This window comes from Silurus aristotelis (assembly GCF_946808225.1).
Source record: "Silurus aristotelis genome assembly, chromosome: 1".
Classification (NCBI taxonomy): domain Eukaryota; kingdom Metazoa; phylum Chordata; class Actinopteri; order Siluriformes; family Siluridae; genus Silurus; species Silurus aristotelis.
In genome coordinates, this window is record NC_139574.1 from 40,486,056 (window position 1) to 40,512,440 (window position 26,385).

General features: G+C 39.2%; 2 protein-coding genes across 3 annotated transcripts in view; both read left to right on the plus strand.

Annotated features, from left to right (window-relative positions):
* The window catches only part of LOC310724525 (eukaryotic translation initiation factor 4 gamma 3-like), a 367,925-nt gene extending 347,847 nt beyond the window's left edge, over window positions 1-20,078 (plus strand). For both annotated transcript variants that reach the window (XM_083538714.1, XM_083538715.1), the window contains one exon: window positions 18,027-20,078. The gene's annotated coding sequence lies outside the window, so the exon portion shown is untranslated. The remainder of the gene's footprint in view (window positions 1-18,026) is intronic.
* An 876-nt stretch (window positions 20,079-20,954) lies between these two features.
* Window positions 20,955-26,385, plus strand: part of LOC310731296 (eukaryotic translation initiation factor 4 gamma 3-like) — a gene marked incomplete at both ends in the record, with an annotated part of 10,219 nt that continues 4,788 nt past the window's right edge. Inside the window, 6 exons of the mRNA XM_083550846.1 lie at window positions 20,955-20,972; window positions 21,468-21,579; window positions 21,747-21,862; window positions 21,963-22,135; window positions 22,400-22,525; window positions 22,621-22,707. Of these exons, the coding sequence (XP_083406972.1) occupies window positions 20,955-20,972; window positions 21,468-21,579; window positions 21,747-21,862; window positions 21,963-22,135; window positions 22,400-22,525; window positions 22,621-22,707 (632 nt within the window). The remainder of the gene's footprint in view (window positions 20,973-21,467; window positions 21,580-21,746; window positions 21,863-21,962; window positions 22,136-22,399; window positions 22,526-22,620; window positions 22,708-26,385) is intronic.

A 26,385-nucleotide genomic window follows, 5' to 3' on the forward strand; every position in this document is an offset into this window, starting at 1 on the left:
TCTGAGAATATTTCTGGTCCTTTTCTCCCTTACAGATGTAAAATTGACTCAGAATTGACTCAGATTTTCCATCCACATGCAGATCACCAGGTCGCTGTTGTCATTCCGCACAAGAATATTTTCCTCATCCGTGCTTAATGCAATCTTTAATAAAACAACTTTTTTTTACTGTCCACTTTTTATTTTCTTTTTTATTTCTTGTAAACAAAGGCGGTCCCCTGGTGGTCTAGTGGTTAAGATGCAGCGCTCCCACCGCTGCGACCCGGGTTCGATTCCCGGTCAGGGAACCATCCCCAGCCACTCTTAGTGCCGGTCCCAAGCCCGGATAAATTGGGGAGGGTTGAGTTAGGAAGGGCATCCAGCGTAAAACATGTGCCAAATCAAACGTGCGGAGGATCCGCTGTGGCGACCCCTAACGGGAGAAGCCGAAAAGAAACTTTATTTCTTGTAAACAAAGCTCAGTTAGCACAAGCTGGAAAGAGCTGCATTCCACTTCCTGCCAGGTGCGTCACAGTGCACGTCACGCGCTCTTTAACCTCTAAGAGCTTCTAAAGATGAATAAAACTAAGAACTCGCCCACACGGGGAATAAAAACCTTCCATGTATCGTTAAAATCCTGCACTCATTGGCTACATTTTCTATGGAACATGTTGTTTCCACACTGCTACTGGCTGAAAATGAAAGATTGGAAATGAAAGGTGGTGCAAAGCAAAACGTCACCACAAACACCTGCAGAGTTCAGTTGTATCACTGATAAGATTCTACCTGTCTTTGTCTTTTTTTAGTGGTTACTCTCATTTGTTTATTAAAACTACATTCTTCCAGCCATATTTATTTTTTTCCACCAAAATATCGTTCTTTATGCGAAACTTACTCTAAAACAGATACAAACAAAAGACCAAAAATGCTCTACGGTATGTTGTTCAGTGGAAATTTATCTTTCCAAATAAACAGGAATTTGCAGCAATTGTGCGTTTGGATGCGTTTGTGACTCGTTATTACAATTAGAGTGTAAGTAAGGTTTTTTTATGCATGTTGTTTGTGTGTACTGTTTACACAAATTTAGGAAATACATTCGTTATAAGCGTTCCAAAACAGTGATCTAAAATCGATGCTTGAGGCTTAAACCTTTAGAATGATATATAATTTATCATGATAACTTATACCCCTTTTCATTTAATCTATTGTTAAATTACTCCAGCAAACAGTGGTCACTTCAGGTGGCTGCTTGAACTGTAGGCTCCGCCTCCTCTGGTCAGGCTCTTGCTCTTGATTGGTCCTTTTTTCCCCAGGCCTCCATTACAATTACCAGGTGACTTCGCCTACATATAGTAGAGAGCTAAAGACAGAGCCAACACAAGGAGGGGGAGTAGAAGAAAACAGCACAGACACGTAACAGCAGCGTCCTGGTGCATGTTAAAAATAAAGTAACTCTGTTACCGTTACCGTATGGTGCGTTACCTGTTACTTTTTAAAAGAATGAATTTGGGCTGAAGTGTAGACTACAGTCTGACCTGTTTACAGCAGAGACGCATTGTAGGATTGGAGGATGAACCACTGTAAACACAAAGAAGATGCACTGTGGCCGTGTCTCCGTTTATTCAGGTCTGTGCGGCAGTAATGGCGAGTCGAGGCGAGAGCAAGACGAGTTTCTCAAAGTGGAAATACGCTCATTATTTCACTTTAGTTGAGCATAAAGACAAAAACTTTTTAGTCAAATGTAAGCTGTGTCTTTCTGATTTGAAGGTCGTATCTACTGTGATAGCAACACCTCGAGAAGCTCCATGCCTGAGGAGCTAGAAGCTAGAAGCTAACCCGGTGTTATATTCTACATCAGGGGTCACCAATGTGGTGCCCGCAGGCACCAGGTCGCCCGCAAGGACCACATGAGTCGCCAGCGAGCCTTTTCTAAAAATAGCTGTTTCCTACCTTGTTAAATGATTGTTGATAATTATTGTGAGAAATCATTAACATGATCAGTGTCTTCACATAGATCAGGGGTGTCAAACTCAGTGTCAAATCTGGCCCGCGAGATGATTTTATAAAGATCTATTATTATTGGTATTAATGTCCCGGCAAAATGAAGCGCTGATAACACAAACTACAGATCCCATAATGCAGCGCTTCAGCTGTCTTACAGATCGTAGAGTACCTGGGAACATTTCAGCATCAATCAAGCTTCTGTTGATGTATTTAACCCTATTGTACAGTTATTGTGAAACCCCTCACATTGGCAAAGAGAAAAGTTGATTCTGAAAACAGAGCACTTTTATACCGATGGGATTCTGAGTAGATGTTTACTGACACTGGCGGTAAACACGTGTCTTATTTTTGGAGCGAATGTGGCTGTAATTAAGGAATTTAATCTAAGATGGTACTACGAGACAAAACATCAGGAGAAGCTGAAAAACCTGAATGCAGAGCAGAAGATCCAGAAAGTAGAAAAGTTAAAGAAGAATCCCTTATTTCAGCAGATGTTTTTAACCAGAGCAAAATCACAAAGTGAAGCTGGTGTGAAAACAGAGGAGAAATCAGTCACATCAGCCAGTTATTTACTGAGGGAGAGTTTCTGAAGAGCTGCATGATGAAGCGGTGAGACGTCTTGTGTTTGACAGGAGATATTTTTATGAAGAGCAAAATATTTTAAGTTATTTAAAGTTTAAAATTATTTTTTATAAAATGGCATAAAAGCAAAGAAATCAGATTGTTTTGATTTGTTGTTATTTTAACGTTTACTTAAAAGCACAATTTTTATTGATTTGTTCCGGGTTTTTTCGCAGCATGTTCATATTTCTAACTTGTATACTTTTGACAGGAGATATTTTTATGGAGAGCTATTTATTTAAAGTTTAGGTTTATTTATTCTGGAATAATATTCCTGTCTGTTCTTATCCATATTTATGTTAAAAAAACATTGTTTTAGTGTGTTCAATAAATGTTTATCCTGTTCGGCATGCGACATAAAGTGTTCTTTGAGATTCGGCCCCCCCTGTGAAATTGAATTTGACACCCTGATATAGATGAATATCATTAATTATTAATAATCACATATAATTAAAGGTAAATTGAGCAAATCTTTTATTTCAGAATTGTGTATCAAACTGGTAGCCCTTCACATTAGTCGGTACCCAAGAAGTAGCTTTTGGTGTCAAAAAGGTTGGTGACCCCTGTTCTACATTGTTGATAGTTTTCATACTTAAGCTGTAAAGGGGACAATTTTTAAGAGCTCAACACAACAGCTTTTATGATGCAGAAGCCACTTTAGTTTTTGATTGTGAATATATTATTCAGCTTGTTTTGTTATTTATTTCAGAAATGCTTGTGATATATTCAGTTACTTTTTGAATGAAGTAACAAGTAACTGTAACTAGTTACTATTTTTTAGTAACCAGCACAACACTGGTGATTAGTATAGTATATTTATTTCAAACTCATGTAACCTATTTACTCCAAGTATAATAAAAATAATAAAAATAAATAGAGTAGAATAGGGTCTGACTAATGTTATGAGTCTGTAGGAGAAACAAAAACAAGGCAGACTTAAGCATGTTTATTGGGAAAGAAGAGTTTGTGGGCCGTTGCTGCTGCAGAAGACATGGGTGAGCAATCAGGATCAGACTCAGGGGAAGATATGGGAAGATAATAATAATGATCAGGTGAGAGAACGGGGGAAGTAGGAGAATAATCAGTAGGGGACCAACATGAAGGATAAGGAGGAGATGGTAGAGTTGATGCAGGAATGCAGGAGTCGTCATAGTCTTGATTGTTGGTCTGTGCCACCTGATGATAAACAGCAGGAAGGTCAAACGAAGTCTGTGTGCCCATATCACGTGTAAAAGTATTCTTCACGATGCGAGGAGGCAGACAGGGGTTCTCTGGAACAGCTGGAGTAGAGAGATGTTCAATAAATGGAGCAATCTCAGTGGTGAGAGAGAAGAGCTAAAATTGACGATATTGTCGGAGGAGAACGCTCCTAAAAGCTGTCCCAAAACGTCTGTGAGATGGAGCTGAATAAAAGAAACCAACAGAGATACGATGTAAAAGGGTGACATCACAATGACTAAATATAAAAATGTATATGTTCATTTAGGGACAAAAGTAACAAGATTATAAATCAGGGGTCACCAACCTTTTTGACACCGAGAGCTACTTCTTGAGTACCGACTAATGTGAAGGGCTACCAGTTTAAAACACACTTCTGAGATCAAAAATTTGCTCAATTTACCTTTGATTATGTTATTATTAAAAATTAATGATATTTATCTATATCAGGGTGTCAAACCCAATTGTACAGGGGGGCAAAACTCAAAGCACACTTTAGGTTACGGGCTGAACAGGATAAACATTTATTGAACACACTAAAACAATGTTTTTTGAACATAAATATGAATTAAAAACAGACAGGAATATTATTCCAGAATAAATAAAATTAAACGTTAAATAACTTAAAATATTTTGCTCTCCATAAAAATATATAATCAAAAAGATCATTCTGAGAAACCAAGAGCAATTGGAGAAACATGAAGCTCAGCTGAGGGCACTTTGGGTTCTGACTATGAGAAACAGCAGAAACAGAAAGCTGAACCTCTTCAAGCCCAAAGAGTCGCAGAAAATCTCTGAGGAAACAAAGATTCTTAGGTGAGGGAAGAGAAATGAGGATGGAAACCCGAGAGTGACTGGAGGAAGCTGTACAGCTGTTCAGCAATATGACTTCAGCACTAGAGAAAGAAAACCAGAGAAAGAAAAAGAGGAGATCAAGCTGGACATGTCCTACATATAATAAAGTACAGAAATATCAGTGATTATTGTAACTGAATATTTTTTATTCCTTCAAAATAAATAAATATCTTCAATATAGTGTGTGTTTTGTTTTTATTATTAAATTATTATTGGACATCATTTAAATTTAACTAAGAATTAAAATCCACATGATAAAATGTTGGGAAAATTGGACAAAAGTAAATGATAATAAAATAAAGGTTCTGTTTAAACCCAATTTTACATGAACAGAAGTTAAAGTAATAAAATAAACAGGTATTATACAGTATCCACAGCATCAGTTTAAATATTAAATCACAATAACACAGAGATTAAATCAGTTTACAATACATGAGTTCTTCATGGGTTCATCTGGTGCACACAATACTATAAAGTTTAGTTCCAATGCAGCCTCATAACATCATAGTTCAAGTATAACTTTTGACAACTGCAGTTAGTAGAAAAACATCAGAAAGAACTATTTAATAGATTCATTTTAATAATTCAGTCCATTCAGTTTGGTCAATTCAGTTAGAAAAGATTCGATTCGATGATTTCGACTTCTTAGATTCAGTTCAAGTGACTCGGTTCAAGAGTTCAGTTCGGTCACTTCTAGTCAAAACAATGAGTTCGACCAAGTCTGAATCCATAGATAGTTCAAGAAATTTCCTTTCTGCAGTCTCTCAAAAAGAAACCAGCAGGTGGTCAGAATGTTTCTACTCTGTTCCTGGGTTAGTTTCAGGGGTTCACCTCAGTCAGCTTCATCTGGTCTTTTATGATTCTACAACATTCATATAGTCACTCAGGTCAACTTCCGGATTGTGTGTAATCTTCCCTTTGTAATCTGTACATGCGCAGAGTGAGTGTGTGTGTGTGTGTGTGTGTGTGTGTGTGTGTGAGAGAGAGAGAGAGACAAAGAGAGAGAGAGAGAGAAAGAAAGTGAGTGACATGATGATGTCACAGGCAGAGGGCGGGGCATCTAGGTGTGATGTCACAGTGTGACACGTCTATATAAACCAGAGCGTGCTTTTGTTTCTCATTTGTGAATTTATCAATTGTAAGTAAAGAGACACTAAAATTGACAACCACCAAACAAACAAACAGCAGCAAGAAGCAGCAGCGATTAGCAGCAACTAAGAAAAATTACAACCTCTCTTCTATTGAATATTTCTTTATACAGGTACCTGGTAAGTCATCTACATAATTATAGCAGAATATTGTACATTATTTAGTAGAAGACTCGAAAAGTACAAAGTCATTATTTAGCGACATTAGCATGGGTAACTAGCCGGCTAGCTAAGCTTAGCTTTTATAGTTTAGCTTTTTAAATTAATCCAACAAATTGACCTAATAATTAGTATAGATCTTATTAGATACAATAAAGTAGCTTAATTTAACCTATTTAGCCCACATTTTAATCAAACTCATGTAACCTGTTTACTCCAAGTATAATTAACATAATATACTAATAAATAGAGTAGAATAGGGTCAGACTGGGACTACAATTTTATTAATCCCTGCAGCCGTGGCATGTTTTATCTGTTGTGGAATTCCTTGCCATTGTTTAGACAATACGTACAGCTCCCAGTGTATAAAATTACAGGTGAAGAGTCTTCTTCAGAAAACATCTCCACAGATATGGATCAAAACATCTATGTGGATTTGGATGGAGGGATTATGGCCCTAGTCGATGAGAAAAAATTACTGTAACAAACGTTTCCTTATAACTAAAAGCACTAAACCCTTTCTACGCTTCAATTCTGATTCTTTGATAATATCGTATATCAATCATGTTGTTGTTGTGTGTATTTTATGCTGTGTGCAGGAACATGGCAGCTGGTGAACAAAGGAGGCTTCTGCAAGGTATGCGTCTGCATCAAGGCACGTGTGCGCACATCGAAGCATGTGCTGAGGGCTATCGCTTCAACTTTGACACCTTTAGAGCTCCCTGCGATGCTTGTTTTTTCCTTGTTCTTCTAAAGCACCGCCTGTGGTGCCTGGAGCAGCCCACCTGTCCTTTAGGTAAACGGTGCCATCATTTACCCCGTAAATGGTTCAGGTTTCCTCCAGAAAAGGACGAATTTGTTTGGGAAACTGATGCGGACCGGTTCAGACCGGTGATCGACATTTTGCTCCACGCTGACATGTTCTCTCCAGATGGAATGTGGCTAGATTCCATCCAGAACTCTGTCTATGATCTTCCTGCAGGACTTCAGCTGATCACCCGTATCTTTCATGTGCGTAGGGCTATTACCCTTGCCCAATCGTTTGGAGTTCCTGCCCGCTCGCTGGGTGCTCCGAGCACTCACAGTTTTCTCTTCACGGACTTCGTCATGCAAAGCACCTTTGTAACGTACTACACCATCACCTTCTGTGGCTATGTTCTATGGACAACTGAACCAGCAAAACATCGTGATTGGAATTGTCGTCCTATCCTTTGTCGCAAATGTCACACAATCAGGACAGACTCAATGGTATTCTCATCGAGACGTCACGGTGCTGGTTTGAGGTTTCACGATGAGGTGTGGTCTGCACTGAAGTCTCACAGTTCTATATCTGCTCCCCTGCCGCACTGGATCAGACGGCTATCGCCCATTCCAGTAAAAAAAAAGAAAAAAGAGAGAAAAAAAGGCAAGTGAGTCTGGACATCAAGGACAGGAACTGAAAGCTAAACCTCTCCATGTCCAATAATAATTAATAAAATCAATAAAAATCTAAAATATGAAATCTATTTAGTGTAATCTGTTTATTGAAGTGTTCGACATCATTTAAATCCTGATTCTAAATCAGTGTTTCTCAACTGGAGGAAGCTTTTAAACTAAATAATTAAAGTCCACATGATAAACTTTTGGGAAAATGTTACAAAAGTTCCTTTCAAACGCCGTATGACCTCCTCATGGATTCTTGCATCTTGTTGATATCCCTCTTGTGGGGCAGGGGGCTGTGGCTCGGGGTCATAATGCTGAGGGGGAGGAAGGTCAGGAGGGAGAGGGAAACTGGTCCTCAGTGCCACATTGTGCAAAACACCACACACCCTGATAATCTTACACACTTTTTCCGGGTGGTATAGACATTCTGAGACATCCAGAGCTCCACATCTGCATTTCAGGAGGTGAGGAGCATCTGAGGGGTGAAGCCTCTGTCACCTGTCATATTATAGACTACATCAGGACAATGTTTACAATTTCTACATGTTGTTAAATTCACCAAGAAGCCAGTCATCACGTCCTGCAGCTGCCTGTAGTCTGTTCCCTACACTGCTATGTGTCAGGATAAAGGAATCATGTGCTGAAGCAGGTCAGTGTGCCACAGTGAAGGGAAACCTTATGTATCGACTACCCACCTTAATAATAACATCCAAAATGACAGGCATTATGGCACTCAGGGGCAGATACCAGACCTATAGCATGAGATTTAATAGAATTATATTATATTTAAATAAGGTCTTTGTAAAAAAGTTGATTATATATAATATTTATATAATATTTATATAAAATATTTCCCTGTCTGCCATTTCTTACTAGAAACAACCTGTTGTCATTAACCCCAGAGTGGTGAGGACCTGTATTTGGACGGGGGTGGCATGGTTCTGGTGTGTTGCCCTCTGTAGTACTGGACCCAATTCAGCACATAGATCCAGGAGCACAGCTGTAGGAATCTAAATCAGCTTATTAGCCAGTCATCATCCAGGCCAAGAAATCATCACGGTCCCTGGAGACTCTTTCTCTCCTTAATCTTCCATTGGCACCGCAGCATTTATGTTTTCTTTCCAGCTCATTATGGAAAGATAAAATAAACTGATATTTGGTCCTGTGCCATGAACATAAAAGCAATAATAGCTACAGAAAAGCTCCTGCTACCCTCTGTAGCGGGTATTTAAATCCCATTTAAAATGCTTTCAGTGAGTCTACATTCTGTTTCTATGAAGTGTTTTCACAGTTTGCATGTTAATTAGCTGTATGGTGCATTAAAGTGCATGTGAAATATGTGAATTTATGAACCACATCTGGCTGGAAAAGACAAGTGTCCAAATACTTTTGACCACACACTGTGTATCAGCTGAAAAGCAGCAGCTTCGGATCAGTTGCGTTTTCACTGGGATTCAACTCTAAAATATTACTTTTGATTTGTATTATATGAGATATTTTATATTATATATTTGATATTATTTGTTTGGACTTTTCTTTCCTCAGCATCACTTGGATTTTCCTCCTGTAGCTCCGAGAGGTGGAGGATGAAGACCCTCTGCCGGGATGAAGCGAACTGTATGACCCCTGGAACGGTGAGTTTCTGAGCTTTATGGATTTTATTCTCTTTAAAACACAGAATTTATCATTTATTATAATTATAATTATTATTAACCATCGGTACCGGAGTGAAGAGGGGAAAAGCGATGTTCCTCATTTTGTGTTCACTCCTGATCATTAGCATAAAGATCACAGACTTGCAGGAAAAAGTGGATACATTTGTCTAAAATAAATAAAGAATGATGATAAAGAGTGATAATATTTCCATAAATGTTGCAGTGAGCAGAAATGGACCTTTCGGCTAATGGTGTAGGAGACATCATCATTAGCCTCATGCTAGCCGGGTTTGCTAGCGCTGCTTTTGTGTTTATTTTATTAGAAACCTCTACTTTTTGACTAAAAGATGAATAAAACTATATTTAATAAGATAACATAAGTTACATTAGTACATAATTTTACTTATAGTTCACTAAAAATCTGTGTAGTGTATGACTGAGTTGTTCCTCTGTGTGCTTCAGTAACTGCTGTTAAACTGAGAGGAAAGAAAAATGGGTTCAGTTCAGCAGAAATGAACTGATAAACAGTGTTAGGAAAAGACAAAGTGTTCAAATATTTACTCAAATATAAATTGTGATAACTTGTTAAAATGTTTTTAATGGTTTAATAGAGGATTTATTCAGGTTTAAACACACAAGCTGGTGGTGAAGGTAATATTGATTATAGATTCCTTTTACGAGACGCGTCTCACTGTGTGTTTGTCTCTTCAGACACAGGAAGACGGAGACAGGATACAGCATCAGTCTCGTCCCCTGTGAGGACTCGGTCTCCTCCAAGCAGCTCGTCCCCTGTGAGGACTCGGTCTCCTCCAAGCAGCTCGTCCCCTGTGAGGACTCGGTCTCCTCCAAGCAGCTCGTCTCCTACCAGTCATGAGCCTCACATAGAGATATAGAGCACATAGTGTTTGAACAGCTTTATGTTATAGGTTACAGAGGGATTTCTGTCCAACACCAGGGGATCAGGAGGAGAAGGAAAAAGATGAGATCAAGAGGAAGAAGATGAAGAGAAGATGTTATGGTCTCGTCTCTGAGCAACAGTTTAAAGTCTCATCTCACTCGTTCCTGTTCAGTGTCTCACCTCAGGTCTGGGGATATCAAAGATTCCTGTAGATGATGTGTTGTGTATACAGTAGAACATCAGCTGTAGGAGAACCAGGGAATAATTGACCAAACAAGGATTTGAATATTAAGATTTAGCAGAAAGGAGAAAGTTGTTTTTGCTGTGAACTGATCAAATGTTACACTAGGGCACTTTGTATTTGTGGAAGTGGTGTTACGAATCTCACGTGTAAACATTTGAATTGTTTTTATGCCTCGTTAGTCTTAAAACTAACATTTATAGAACTGACTAATAGAAAGTGTTTTTTTTTTAATGGATCACCTCAAATCAGTGTTACATTCATTGTGTGTGTATAATGATGGCATGTCAGCTATAAGGGTGATGGAGGAAAAGTCAAATCTAAATGAAGTTTGTCACTTTTTTGTTTCTTGTCATTATTTGTTGTCCTCCCCATGTGCTGCTGTACACAGGTGAACAGAGACGTCCATTCCACACCAAACTTTTTACAGAAATCACCAAATCTTGATTTTAATACTGCTGAGATGATTTTATAGGAGTTTAGTTTCTTATTTTAATACCGATATAAAAATCCCATACATATTATGGTGTAGTCGTGGACCAGTTGAGAAAACACTAAGTGCTTGTAAAAAGACTGGCAGCAGATCAAAATCAATCACATCTTTCATTAATGTTTTTTCTTTTTTAAATACATTTTTGGACTTGATTGTATTCAATAAAAAATATGTATTAAAGTTAATTTACCTTGTGATTAATTTACCAGATTATTTTATTCTTATGATAATTTCTTACTTACAAACATCTTAAGTCGATAATTATGATTGAAGAATGACAAGAGACTATAAATACTACCATGTGTTTAAGTAAAACATCTGTTTGTGTTCAGAGAAGGTAAGTATAATAAATAATCTAAGGGAAATTAAATAAAGTCTTGTTAAAAGTGCAGTGTTGTCAGGAAACAGAAGGAAGTGAGGCCAGGTAGCATGAATGATATCTTTTCTAATAGCTCATAACACACATCTGACACGCGCTAATCACGTGTTCTCACATTCTTTATTTTCAATGCACTTCTACTCCCCCTAATGGTCACTTTAAGTATAACACAACAACAGGTCACCACATGCAGTACAAACTAATTACACCTCAAATTAAACCCCACAAATTTTTTATCAAAATCACATTCCAAACTGCAAACACGTGTTTTCTATTAAATAATATAATTATAAATATTTTAATACCCTACTGTGTCTAAACACAGGAGCGCTACAGGAACTAGTGTAGGGTTTACAATCACACACCACTTCGCTTGTCTTAACACCACCCGTTTTCAGCTTCGGCGTCTGCATTTGAATCATTGAAGCCCCGCCTCTTTTGTGACGTCGGTATCTCTGATAGCGCCCTGGACTTGCTTTTATTGTCATGACAACTTTGTTGTGCTGCAGTTCAACACAAACATTTACTGATCACAGCAATGAAGCGCAAACAAACAGCTGAAATGTTTTTAATTGTTTTTAGTGATAAGCGTCAATGTTTTGAACAATCCGCTCTCCAAGACACCAAAAAAGATTTTTCAGCCAGAAAGAGCGACTTTCAGAAGAAAGAAGGAGAAATAATGACAGATAATAAGACGGGTAACAGATTTTATTTTGTAGATAAATTTAACATTGCCAAGTGCAGAGATAAAAAAGGCAACATCAGAAGGCCAATGAATGCCTACATGGTTTGGGCGAGGAAACAGCGGCCCATCTTTTCCAAGGCCAATCCAAATAGCAGCTCTGCAGAGATCAGCATGCAGCTTGGGATCCAGTGGAACAAACTGAGTGAAGAACAGAAGAAACCCTACTACACTGAATCATGGAGGCTTAAACAGGAACACGAACAGTTGTTTCCTGGTAGGTGAACTTTCTTTATAGACAAATGGCAAAATAACAAAACAAACACATCAATTCTGACACTTTTATTGTTTTTATGTCGCCTCTTACTCTTTAAATTCTTCTTTTCTATCATGTAGATTGGGTTTATAAACCGCTTCCAAAGAAGGGAAGGAGAAAAGGCAGTGTGCAGAGTAGTGACTCACAGAGGAGACCTGATCATCAACCAAACCACCACATAGTCATGAACATGCCAGAAGAAGTACCAGTCCATGACCTCGTGCCTGAAGTTAGTGATCAGTTCCCCGGCCTTAGCCACCAAGAACTGCTGTCTCCTAAAGACTTCTGCTTTGATCCTCCTCTTTTCCCTTCTGTTTCTGAGTCGACTTTCTGCCAGACCAAGTGAGTTAGTAAACTGCATTGGAACAGTTTCAGAAGAATGACATGCAAATGAAGTTTTACTCTGCATCTTAAATAATCGCCATAATCGCCACTCATTTACTTTAATATGCAGCTAAAATTGTGCACTTCTGTTTACAGCACCTGCTATGGGTCTGAGTGTACAAGCAGTGAGGTTCAGCTCAAGGACGAGGAGGAAATCACTTTGCTCAACAACGACATCTTTTCCATTTTAAATGAGGATTGTGACTTTTTTAACCAGTCTGAAGCCATGAATCATACTGAAGACCCCCACAACAGCACAGAGATCCTGGATTCTGTACCAGCCTTTGATGTCGACAGCTTCGAGGATCTGTTGAAGAAACTTGAAGAGATGGAAAATGATTCAGGAATAGAGGAAGATGGTGAAATACGAACGTTTCATGTACTTTAGTGTGCATGTTGTTTCACCATCTTCATTTTTTTATTTTATTTAAATAAATAAAGATTTTGAATTTCAATCATGTCTAATGTCTCTTCATCACAGAGAGCATTCAATGATGGTATTTTTTTTCTTGAAATCCACTTTAGTAAAGTCAGTGATGTTTGATGTCCCTAAAGAAAAGGAATTTGACAGAAACTGAAGTTGAGGTATTTTCTTGCAGCTTTAGTGCTTTGTTCATTTTGAGCTCTAAAAGCAATATAGCTGACAGTTAATGTGGGGCAGAACCTGATTCACTTAAACATCTGTACTTTATAATTAATCACATGGATTGGCACAAGAAAGTGGATGATCTTTCAGCAGTTATTCTGACAGGGTTAACACTGGATTCACCTCACAACACCTGAACACTACTGCTGGATGGAGCAGCGGGTGCGTGCACGAGCGGCGGTTGGTGAATGGAGGGTGGAGCCGGGGGGAAACGAGCGGTGAGAAGCAGATCTGTGGCTGATGGGACTAATCAGTGTGTGTTCCTGTCTGATGAACTGTTCTGTATTGGTCCTGTTTACTTCAATAGTAAGGAATGTAGACCTGAGATCCTGATTATTGGTCTTTTATTACCCATCAGGCAGTGGTTTTTAACCTTTTTTGAGGCGTGACTCATTGTTTACATGAAGAAAACATGCCCCAAGATGCCCCAAGAAATTGCAGTTTAGACACAGAAGCTTTGTGTATGTGAGGATCCTCTATAATTATTTGGAGAGAGAGTCTGGTGTCATTATGCCATGGCTTGGGAAGTCGGGATGTTGTTAATAAATGTGAACTGATTTAATGTCATACAGTGTGTCTGTGTTCTACATTACAGTGGGGTCTGAGGTTCGGTTCCCAGCGCGTTGTTTCCTTACATTTTTTTAACCAGGGCCCAAAATCTTTCCACTGATCTCTCACACATTTAGAAAGTGATCTATGCAGAGCTGAACATCTCACCATGAATGATGAACAACCTCATGCATAATTTTCTTTTTCCCCCTCTTCTATTTGCTTCAATTTTTATTTAAGCATACAATACAATACAATACAATACAATACAATACAATACAATACAATACAATACAATACAATACAATACAATACAGGTGTAAACCTACCTGTCATGATGAGTGTATTGGAGAGTGTATTTGTAAATTATCTGCTAGGTGGCAGTAGTGGCACACTCACTGGTAAGCTGTGGAACAGGGGTCAACTACGGTGGCCGAGAAGTGCAAAACAGATTAACAAATCCGAAAACAAAATAACAAATCCGAAAACACAAGTCAGACAAACCGGAAAATGTAGGTATAGTTTGTGAATGTAAACTTACCGATCATTGGACAAGACGCCTGTCAGTCAAGATATACAGGTGAATGACAGGTGTCTTCTCCAATGATTGATAACTTTCCATTCACAAACGATACCTACCTTTTCCGGTTTGTCTGACTTGTTGCTGTGTTTTCGGATTTTTTTTAATGTGTTTCGTGCAACGATTCAGACAAACCGGAAAAGGTAGGTATAGTTTTGTTTCCTTTGCAGACTTTCCTGAAGCCCCTAAATTAATAATGGTCATAGTGACATTGGTAACATTGCATTAATGTTATAATATCTGATAGGCATTAGAGGGCACTCTCGTGCTGCATGTGGGTGTGTTTGCAGTGTGCAGAGTAAACGAGTAAAAAACGCTGTGCAGTCATGTCTCCTGTTCTTTCTGCGCATGCTCCGAACTTAATGGGATAATATGTGTTTTATAGCATAATGATGCAAACAACATTATTTACATTCATCACATTACTGTGCTGAAAAACAATACAAATTAAATAAAAAAGAAGAAAAAGTGTAGAAGAAGAAAAGCAGGACAAAGACAGAGGTAATGCGATGTAATGAATAGTGATGATCATATAAATAAACTCAGTTTAGTAAAAGTTTGTGAACAAACTTTATATTGGTCCAGTTTTTAAAGTTTATTCTAAAAGTTATAAATAGTGTAATAAGTGGACAAGAAATATGAGTTGTTCATGTCACACAGATTTTATTAATTTTTTTATTTTAATTCAGTGTCATTACAAAATAGGTTTAAATTTGTAGAGATTTTATTTGGACAAACATATCGGACAAAAGAAATCAGCAACATATATTGGTCATCCTGTATCAGTCGACCTCTAGGTGTGAGTTTAAATGATATGCTCAGTTGTATGTATGAGATAATTGTAGTCTGGACGGTGAGACGCCACTAAGCGTTAATATTATAATAATTACACTGATCTATTAGAGACGCTTATCAGAAAAGTCCGAATCAAATCCACTCACAAGTGCAGCAGATTCATGTGATGTGAAATAAAGTCCTAATGGCAGCAGCATTATACAGTCATATATATATATTTCTATAAAAGAGCTCTGATACGGATTTCAGTCTTTAAGAAGAACATCTTCAGAGGGGTTTTTTCTCGTCCTGGTATCATAAGTGTAGATAAACATAGGTTGTGTTTAATTGACAGCCCTGATGAAGTCTGATGACCTGAAGAGGGTGGAGCTGAGACTTCAGACAGCAGACGGACTTCTGAGGAGGAACATCAGCATCACACGAGAGGTTAGAGGTCACCCAACCTGTAATTAATCCTGGAGGAATTAAGTGTGATTAGAGAGATTGCGATTTAAATGTGTTAATGCAGCTGTGTGTGTGTGTGTGTATCAGGTGAGTGTACAGTTCAGTGAAGTGCTGATACACCTTCAGGACAGTCTTCTGTCTTCAGAAGTCACACTCCTCACTGTCTCTCACTCACACACACACACACACACACACACTAAAAAAAAAAAAAAAAAAATATATATATATACACACACACACCTACAGTGTTGGGAGGTAACGCATTACTTTTGACAGTAACTAATACTGTAACACATTACTTTTAAAAATAAAGTAACTGTTACCGTTACCGTATGGTAACTTTTATTAAATGAATGAATTTGGGCTAAAGTGTAGACTACAGTCTAACCTGTTTACAGCAGAGACGCATTGTAGGATTGGTGGATGAACCACTGTAAACACGAAGAAGATGCACTGTGGGCGTGTCTCCGTTTATTCAGGTCTGTGCGGCAGTAATGGCGAGTCGAGGCGAGAGCAAGACGAGTTTCTCAAAGTGGAAATATGCATTTATTTCACTTTAGTTGAGTATAAAGACAAAAACGTTTTAGTCTAATGTAAGCTGTGTCTTTCTGGTTTGAAGGTCGTATCTACTGCGATAAACAGCAACTCCAATCTTTTGAAGCTCCTCCAGAAACTCCATGCCTGAGGAGCTAGAAGCTAGAAGCTAACCCGGTGTTCTGTTCTACATTGTTGATAGTTTTCATACTTCAGCTGTGAAAGGAACATGTTTAAGAGCTCAACACAACAGCTTTTATGATGCAGAAGCCACTTTAGTTTTTGATTGTGAATATATTATTCAGCTTGTTTTGTTCTTTATTTCAGAAATCCTTGTGATATATTCAGTTTGTGCTGCTCTGACTTTAATAAAATAGTGTTTAAAAATGACTGTGTGTTTAAGTCAGTGTTGTGTTTGTAGACCATAACACATAAAAGGGCATTAATGGGAACATTTAAGAAGGTTCTTTGAAAAAGTAACTAAAAAGTTACTTTTAACAGTAACACATTACTTTTTGGTGTAAATAATCAACAAAGTAATTGAGTTACTTTTTGAATGAATTAACTAGTAACTGTAACTAGTCACTATTTCTTAGTAACCAGCACAACACTGGGCACGAGTTTGTCCATCTTTTATTCTCCAGGCGTTTAACTGTAGTCCACGACACGTATATTTTCTGGAATTAGACTTTAAGAAAACTCAGGTAAAATTTACTACATGACCAACCACATGAACCACAATCGACTTGTGCATATTTTCCTGTATTTTATTGTCTATTATGGTGTTGTTCTGGTTGTTGTTCTGATCTTTGGTGATCATGATGTACTAATATACTGCAGCACTTCATGTGTTACTGTCTTTTACAATGAACTGCATTAGCATACAGAACAGATCATTAGAAAGAACTTTTTTGTGTATGATATTGTGTATTAATGTATTTTTGCGCATGGTAATTGTACATTGCATCACTTTTCAAGCTACTATCTCTTATTATATGTTACATTAACGACATAAACAACAACAGATTCATGTATCTTAAAAACAAAATTCTCATACGTACATTACATTTACATTAATGTGTTTTTTCGTGAGCTCATCAGTGCAGTATGTTGCATCACTTCCATGCTGTCGTCTATTATGATGTACAATATTAAAAACAACAGCAGCAGATTCATAGATCTTTAAAGAAACTGTTGTACATGCATTACGTTACTGTGTTTGTTTGTTTGTGTTTGTTTCACACAAGGCTTTAGAGGATGATGAGTGGACGTCTCGTCTGCGGCGGTAGAGGACGATAAGCGGACGTCTTGACTGTGGCGGTAGAGGACGATGAGTGGACGTCTCGACTGCCGCGGTAGAGGTCGATGAGTAGACTTCTCGTCTGTGGGGGTAGAGGACGATGAGTGGACGTCTCGTCTGCGGCGGTAGAGGACGATAAGTGGACGTCTCGACTGTGGCGGTAGAGGACGATGAGTGGACGTCTCGTCTGCGGCGGTAGAGGACGATGAGTGGACGTCTCGACTGCGGCGGTAGAGGACGATGAGACGACGTCTCGTCTGCGGCGGTAAGGGACAATGAGTGGACGTCTCGACTGCCGCGGTAGAGGTCGATGAGTGGACGTCTCGTCTGCGGCGGTAGAGGACGATGAGTGGACGTCTCGTCTGCGGCGGTAGAGGACGATGAGTGGACGTCTCGTCTGTGGCGGTAGAGGACGATGAGTGGACGTCTCGACTGCCGTGGTAGAGGTCGATGAGTGGACGTCTCGTCTGCGGCGGTAGAGGACGATGAGTGGATGTCTCGACTGCCGCGGTAGAGGACGATGAGTGGACGTCTCGTCTGAGGCGGTAGAGGACGATGAGGTTTGGCTCTGAAGCTGGAAACACATCCGCTCCCCGTCAGAAGAAATGGTTCGATCTGTTTTATAAGGTTTGTGCAGACAAAAATGTGTATGAGAACATGATTAAACACAGGTACCATAACCTAAAGGTCTTTATTTGTACAGAGTGAGAAATGTCCAGTGCAGGTTATCGAATTACAGACCAATTTCAAATCTCCCATTTATGTCTAAGATTTTAGAAAAGATTGTCGCTGCCCAGTTATGTTCCTACCTGCAAGAGAACAATATCTTTGAAGAATTTCAGTCAGGTTTTAGGCCCCATCATAGCACAGAAACTGCTCTAGTTAAAATCACTAATGACCTGTTTTTAGCTTCAGACCAAGGCTTCATCTTGCTGTTGGTTTTACTAGATCTTAGTGCTGCATTAAACACTATAGATCATGATCTCCTCCTAGATCGCTTACAGAATTACATCGGCATTCAGGGACAGGCATTAAGCTGGTTTAAATCCTACCTGTCCGATCGTTACCATTTCGTAGTTTTAAATGGAGAGCTATCCAGGCTAATGCAAGTAAATTATGGCGTGCCGCAAGGTTCAGTTCTAGGACCCCTGCTTTTCACAATATACATGCTTCCGTTAGGAAATATTATTAGAAGGCATGGAATTAGCTTCCATTGTTATGCTGATGATACTCAGCTATATATCTCATCTAAACCAGGCGATACAGCTCAATTAGCTCGGATAACTAAGTGTGTTAAGGAAATAAGAGATTGGATGACCCATAACTTTCTGCTATTAAATTCTGATAAGACTGAGATTTTGCTCATCGGCCCAAAAACTAGTATACAGAAGCTCCAGCATCTCAACTTGCATTTAGACGGATGTTCTGTAACTACTAGTTCAACAGTAAAAGACCTGGGAGTTATTTTAGACACCAACTTATCTTTCAAAAATCATATTAACCAAGTTACAAAAACAGCTTCTTTCACCTTAGAAATATTTCTAAGTTAAGAAACATGTTGTCTATATCCAATGCAGAGAAGCTCGTCCATGCGTTTATGACCTCCAGAATAGACTACTGTAATGCATTACTAGGTGGATGTCCTGCATCATTAATAAACAAGCTTCAGTTAGTCCAGAATGCTGCAGCAAGAGTTCTCACAAGGTCAAGAAAATATGATCACATAACCCCAATCTTATCGTCCCTACACTGGCTTCCTGTTAAGTTTCGAATAGACTACAAACTACTACTTCTCACTTATAAAGCACTAAATGGTTTGGCTCCTATGTATCTATCCAGTCTTTTAACACGTTACAATCCATCACGCTCCCTGAGATCTCAAAACTCTGGGCTTCTAGTAGTTCCTAGAATAGCAAAGTCCACTAAAGGTGGTAGAGCATTTTCACATTTAGCTCCTAAACTCTGGAATAGTCTTCCTGACAGTGTTCGGGGTTCAGACACACTCTCCCAGTTTAAGTGCAGATTAAAAACATATCTTTTTAGCAAAGCCTACACATAACACACATCACATATCATAACTTCGTGCTCCAGAACATCTGATCACATGCACATTATCAACTTGTGCTGTTAATATCATGAACAGCAGCTACGCTAATTCCTCTCCACTGCTTCTCTTTCTCTCCCCGTCCCGAGACACCCTGAGGTTTGGCCAGCTCCAGTCACATCCCACCTCGTGAAGATTATGGACCTTTAAAGAAGTAGATGCAGAACTCACAAACATCCCGAACCATCTAGAGACGTACCAGTGCCATTTGGATCCCGCTACATGTGTGGAGTTTGACATTGGACCTCCTGGAGTGTTTAAAGGCTCTGGCATGGAGAAGCTGATGCTGGATCTGTGATGATCACAAATGCTGAGCTTATAAAACCAGGAGCTACTAACCATATAGACTGTATAAGACTGCAGAAAGAACATAACTTATAATCTTATACTCCAGTAATCATGTTAGTTCTCACTCTCCAGTGTTCTGTATTGTTGAAAGATTTATGATCAAACTCTTGATGTCACCCAAATGAGGATGGGTTCCCCTTTTAAATCTGGTTCCTCTCAAGGTTTCTTCCTCATAACATCTAAGGGAGTTTTTCCTTGCCACAGTCGCCACGGCTTGCTCATCAGGGATAAATGCACACCATTCACCTTCACTGTTGATTTGTGTAAAGCTGCTTTGAGACAATGTCTGTTGTGAAAAGCGCTATAGAAATAAACTTGACTTGAAAAATGAGCGTGTCTATTATGGGGACAGAGCTCAGGGACGCCCTGCTCCTGCCGACTTAAAACCAGGTAAGTCCCAATATCTTAATTATTATTATTTTTATTTTTTTTTACCCGTCTAGTCTGTGATTTAATTGCTACTGTCTCTGTTGTCTACAGATGAACAGCTTGAGAGTAATTCAGTAAAATATGCTGCATTAGATGACGCTGAAAAGTCTACCTCTTCAGCTTCAATATGCAATATTATCTTTTGGTAATGCCGTATAAAAATCTCACATAATCCTTCCTTTTTCCCACAACTGACCTTTGACTTTCATTGTAATCGAGTGATGAGTAACGTTTTCTGCTCGTCTCAATAAACTAGGAGGCATGTTAGCTCTTGGTTGTAGTTATTGCACATGGACTACAAATACTGTAGATATAAACTGAGGTGCAACACTGGAGTATTTCTTTAAATAACTATATATAAAGATAGAAATGCTGTCGTTCACTTCGGTGAATGTGTGAAACCTACATTTACACTACAAATTCACAGTAATCCTGGTGTTTTATTATTAATTGGGTGTGTTTGTGTGTTAGGATAAGCCAGAGCTCGCTTTCCAGCAGTCTGACTTTGACCTTGAGCCAGTCTCAACCACAGTCGAGAATTCCAGTGTGTCTCCTGTGATTGTGGAGCATCTGGCTTCAGCAGAAACACCAGCAGATGAGATCGAAGCACAGGAAGCCGAGCCGCCGAAGAACGAACCCGAGCCCGGCTCTGAGGATGAAATGCACAGTGAGACCTACTTCTTCTGACTCGCACACTTCATCATGTTTTTCACTACTTTGCTTGAACTTTGCTTGAACTATTTCAGTCAGCATTTAAAGCTTGAGATGTAGATGAACTTAAACCTGCTGGTGAAACGATTTACGTAGTTGAAAAGTATTAACCTTTAAGAGTTGCCTGAACTAAGCGTTAGAAATCCCCCAAATGTTTGTGGATTTAGAGCTATAGGAGAGCTGCTTCATTCCTCTTTTAATAAAAAACTTTTAAAACATTTTTAGTTTTCTTTGGCCTGGATCTTCTCCTCAGCCCTCGCTGTTTTCTCCTCCCGTTCTTCCATTTTTCATTCTGCAGTGTCTTCTGTGTTACCTGTTCAGAGTTTAGCGGGTGGTGCATCAGTAAGAATGGTCCGTGGGGAAACGCGGTGCTCTGTGTGTAGTTAAATGGACTAAGCCAAGTTATTTGCCTCGATGCTTTTTTGTATTCGAATTACTCGAGTTACACAATTCACACAATTTAAGTAATGTTATGGAATTCTACTTCAAAACTGCCAATCTGTTAAAGTACATGTTTTTCTACCAGGTTTATAAGAAGGATTGTTATTTAAACTGAATTGTGTTTGTGTGTAGTTACCAGCAGATGATAAGATTTATTTGGGACGGAATTTCGGGGGACGACGGCTGAACTGGAAGAACGGCTGCAATGGAGAAACTAGCGCTAGAGCCACATCCGGAGCATCAGGTGAGTCTGTAGTGAATGTAGTCTGTGTCCTTTTTCAGCTCTCTGCTGTGTTTATGTTGTGAAAATATTCAAAGCAGGTTGTGATTGTAGGTGTTGTTGTTGAAACTTAATTCAGTTTAATGCATGAGCATTTTTAGTCATGACACATCATGTCTCTTGTGTTTCAGTAAAACTCGACACAGTGCCAGACTCGACTACAAACAAGCCTGCGCTATCAGAGGAGGAAATGGAGAAACGCTCTAAATCCATTATTGAGGAGTTTCTACACATAAATGATTACAAAGTAATGATCTCATGCAGTGTCTTATGATCACATTTAGTTGAATACACATAGGTTATTATCGTGTTACTGCGTCACATAATCGTGGTGGGTTCGTGTGCAGGAGGCCTTGCATTGCGTGGAGGAACTGGACCAGGGCGGGATGCTGTACGTTTTTGTTCGGGTGGGTGTGGAGACCACGCTGGAGCGAAACCAGATCACACGTGACCACATGGGTCATCTGTTCCATCAGCTGCTGCAGGCTGGGATCCTCTCCACATCTCAGTTTTTTAAAGGGTGAGTGACATTCCTGCACCACACAGCTCCGTCTCCCACTGGCGCCAGAGACACTACTGTCTGCGTCATGAGATGTCCACAGCTTGATGACATATTTACACCCAATGGGGTTATTGTTAGCATTATTATGAATACGCTTGCGTTTACATTTGGTCATTTTTTTAGAGAATTTTATGAGAATCAGAATCCTTTATTAAGACTTTTGTCTGTGTTTTCTTTTTGCTCTCTTTTCCCCCATTTTCTTACCTATCCTTGTTTACACAGGTTCTCAGAAACCCTCGAGATAGCAGATGATATGGCGATTGACATTCCTTATGTATGGCAGTACATAGCGGAGCTCGTTAATCCTGTGCTTCGGGAAGGAGGAATCTCTTTGAGAGAATTATTAATGTATTTACAGTTACATTTGAGACTATACATATACATTTTTTGCTGGAAAGGAAGTTGGTGTTTGTTTTTAATTGTTGATTTCTCGTGAATTCCAGTGAATTTAGCAAAACACTACTTCCTGTGGCAAGAGCCGGCATATTATTTGCAGAAATATTGAACCTTCTCTGCAAACAAATGGTCAAGTCAAGTCAAGTCAAGTTTATTTGTATAGCGCTTTTCACAACAGACATTGTCTCAAAGCAGCTTTACAGAAAACAACAGTGAAGGTAAATGGTGTGCGTTTGTCCCTGATGAGCAGCCGTGGCGACAGTGGCAAGGAAAAACTCCCTTAGATGATATGAGGAAGAAACCTTGAGAGGAACCAGACTCAAAGGGGAACCCATCCTCATATGGGTGACATCAAAAGTTTGGTGACTGGAGCTGGCCAAACCTCAGGATGCCTCGGGATGGGGAGAGAAAGAGAAGCAGTGGAGAGGAATTAGCGTAGCTGCTGTTCATGATATTAACAGCACAAGTTGATAATGTGCATGTGATCAGATGTTCTGGAGCACAAGGTTGTGATGTGATGTGTGTGATGTGTGTTATGTGTAGGCTTTGCTAAAAAGATATGTTTTTAATCTACACTTAAACTGGGAGAGTGTATCTGAACCCCGAACACTGTCAGGAAGACTATTCCAGAGTTTAGGAGCTAAATGTGAAAATGCTCTACCGCCTTTAGTGGACTTTGCTATTCTAGGAACTACTAGAAGCCCAGAGTTTTGAGATCTCAGGGAGCATGACGGATTGTAGCGTGTTAAGAGACTGGATAGATACATGGGAGCCAAACCATTTAGTGCTTTATAAGTGAGTAGCAGTAGTTTGTAGTCTATTCGAAACTTAATAGGAAGCCAATGTAGGGACGATAAGATTGGGGTTATATGATCGTATTTTCTTGACCTAGTAAGAACTCTTGCTGCGGCATTCTGAACTAACTGAAGCTTGTTTATTAATGATGCAGGACATCCACCTAGTAATGCATTACAGTAGTCTATTCTAGAGGTCATAAACGCATGGACGAGCTTCTCTGCATCAGATATAGATAAGATATTTCTTAGCTTAGAAATATTTCTAAGGTGAAAGAAGGCTGTTTTTGTAACTTGATTGATGTGATTTTTAAAAGATAAGTTGCTGTCTAAAATAACTCCCAGGTCTTTTACCGTTGAACTAGTAGTTACAGAACAACCGTCTAAATGCAGGCTGAGATGCTGGAGCTTCTGTGTACTATTTTTTGGGCCGATGAGCAAAATCTCCGTTTTATCTGAATTTAATAGCAGAAAGTTATGGGTCATTCAATCTCTTATTTCTTCAACACACTCAGTTATGCGAGCTAATTGAGCTGTATCGCCTGGTTTGGATGAAATATATAGCTGGGTATCATCAGCATAACAATGGAAGCTAATTCCATGCCTTCTAATAATATTTCCTAATGGAAGCATGTATATTGTAAAAAGCAGGGGTCCCAGAACTGACCCTTGTGGCACGCCATAATTTACTAGCATTATCCTGGATAGCTCTCCATTTAAATCTACGAAATGGTAATGATTGGACAGGTAGGATTTAAACCAGCTTAATGCCTGTCCCTGAATACCGATGTAATTCTGTAAGCGATCGAGGAGAAGATCATGATCTATAGTGTCGAACGCAGCACTAAGATCTAGTAAAACTAATAGGGAGATGTAGCCTTGGTCTGAAGCTAAAAACAGGTCGTTAGTGATTTTAACTAGAGCAGTTTCTGTGCTATGATGGGGCCTAAAACCTGACTGAAACTCTTCAAAGATATTGTTCTCCTGCAAGTGGTTACATAGCTGGGCAGCGACAATCTTTTCTAAAATCTTAGACATAAATGGGAGATTTGAAATTGGTCTGTAATTCGATAGCGTGTTTGGATCCAGATTAGGTTTTTTAATGAGGGGCTTAATAACTGCTAACTTGAGGGATTTAGGGACATGACCTAACGATAGTGAGGAGTTAATAATATTTAAAAGAGGCTCACCAGCTGTATATAACACTTCCTTCAGTAGTTTAGTGGGAATTGGATCTAACTGACATGTTGTTGATTTAGCTTTCATAATAGCATCATACAGCTCTTCCTGTCCTATACATGTAAAACAGTGTAGTTGTGGGGTTGTAAGTACGATTGTGTCGGGAGATGCTGTCAGAGGTTGAACTGCCACAATTGTTTTTCGAATGTTATCTATTTTTTCAGTGAAGAAATTCATAAAGTCTTCACTACTAAACTGTGATGGAACACATTTTTCAGATCCCTGATTTGTTGTTAATTTAGCGACTGTACTGAAAAGGAACCTGGGATTGTTTTTGTTGTTTTCTATGAGTTTGCTCAGGTGTTTAGCTCTAGCAGCTTTTAGCGCCTGTCTGTAGCTAAGCATACTGTCTTTATACGCAATTCTAAATACCTCCAATTTAGTTTTCCTCCATTTTCTCTCCAGATTACGTGTCGTTCTCTTTAGGGCATGCGTATGACTATTATACCAAGGTGCAGGTGCTTGTTCTCGAACCTTTTTTAACCGGATGGGGGCAACAGTGTCTAAAGTGCTAGTGAGGATAAGGTCTATGTTGTTCGCCATCTCATCAAGATGATCAGCAGTTATGGGTTTAATGTGAAACTGAGATAAATCAGGCAGGTTATTTATGAATGTCCTTAGTGGTTGGAATAATAGTCCTACCAAGTCGATACCGTGGTGAAACACGGTTAATCTGCTCTACCGGTAGTGTGTACAGTAGGAGATAATGGTCTGTGATGTCATCACTCTGGGGTAAAATATCTATATCAGTGACGTCTGCTCCGTGGGATATTATTAAGTCTAGTGTGTGGTTAAAACTGTGGGTTGGTCTGGTGACGTTTTGTTTAACTCCAAAAGAGTTTAGTAAATCGACAAATGATAATCCTAGGGCATCGTTTTCATCATCTACATGAATATTAAAATCTCCTACAAGCAGCACTTTATCAAAGCTGATCAAGAGGTCTGAGAGAAAACAAGCAAACTCTTGAAGAAAATCAGCGTAGGGTCCTGGGGGTCTGTACACGGTGACCAGAGCGAGTTTTCTGTGCATGTCTGAAAGTGCAATTTTAAGAACGAGCACTTCAAATGATTTAAAGCTGAATCCTAATCTCTGACTAACATTAAGAGAAGCACTATAAATGGTTCCTACACCCCCCCCACGACCAGTCTGACGGGGCTCATGCTTATAAACATATCCTGATGGTGTAGACTCGTTTAGACCCATATAATCACCTGGTTTAATCCAGGTCTCAGTGAGACAGAGTGCATCGAGATTATTCTCTGTGATCATCTCATTTACAATCAGTGCTTTGGGTGCAAGTGATCTAATGTTTAAAAGACCGAACTTTAGAACTTTGTTGTGTTTGTTTATCTGGCATTTTTCAGTTTTAACTGCAATAAGATTATTTCTGGATCTTGTGTATGTAATTCTTGGTTTTACTACCCGAGGAATAGATATGGTTTCTATAAACTGGGCTGTGTGTGAACTTGTAACTATTTGGTCTGTAGTATGCGTGTTCTTATAGTTGAAGATTTCTTGATGTCTTACCAGTCAGATGGTGTGAAGTATCCTAGAGATGTTATCTGATAGCACTGCTGCTCCAACTCTGCTGGGGTGCAGGCCATCAGGGCGGAAGAACCTAGGACGCTCCCAGAAACAGTTCCAGTTATTAACAAAGAGAAGTTTATGTTCTCGACACCATGACTGTAACCATTCATTTAGTGCTAAAAGTCTACTAAACTTATCCGGATCCACCCATCCTTTCACGTTTCCTGTCTCAAACCCGTCTCGGCTTGTGC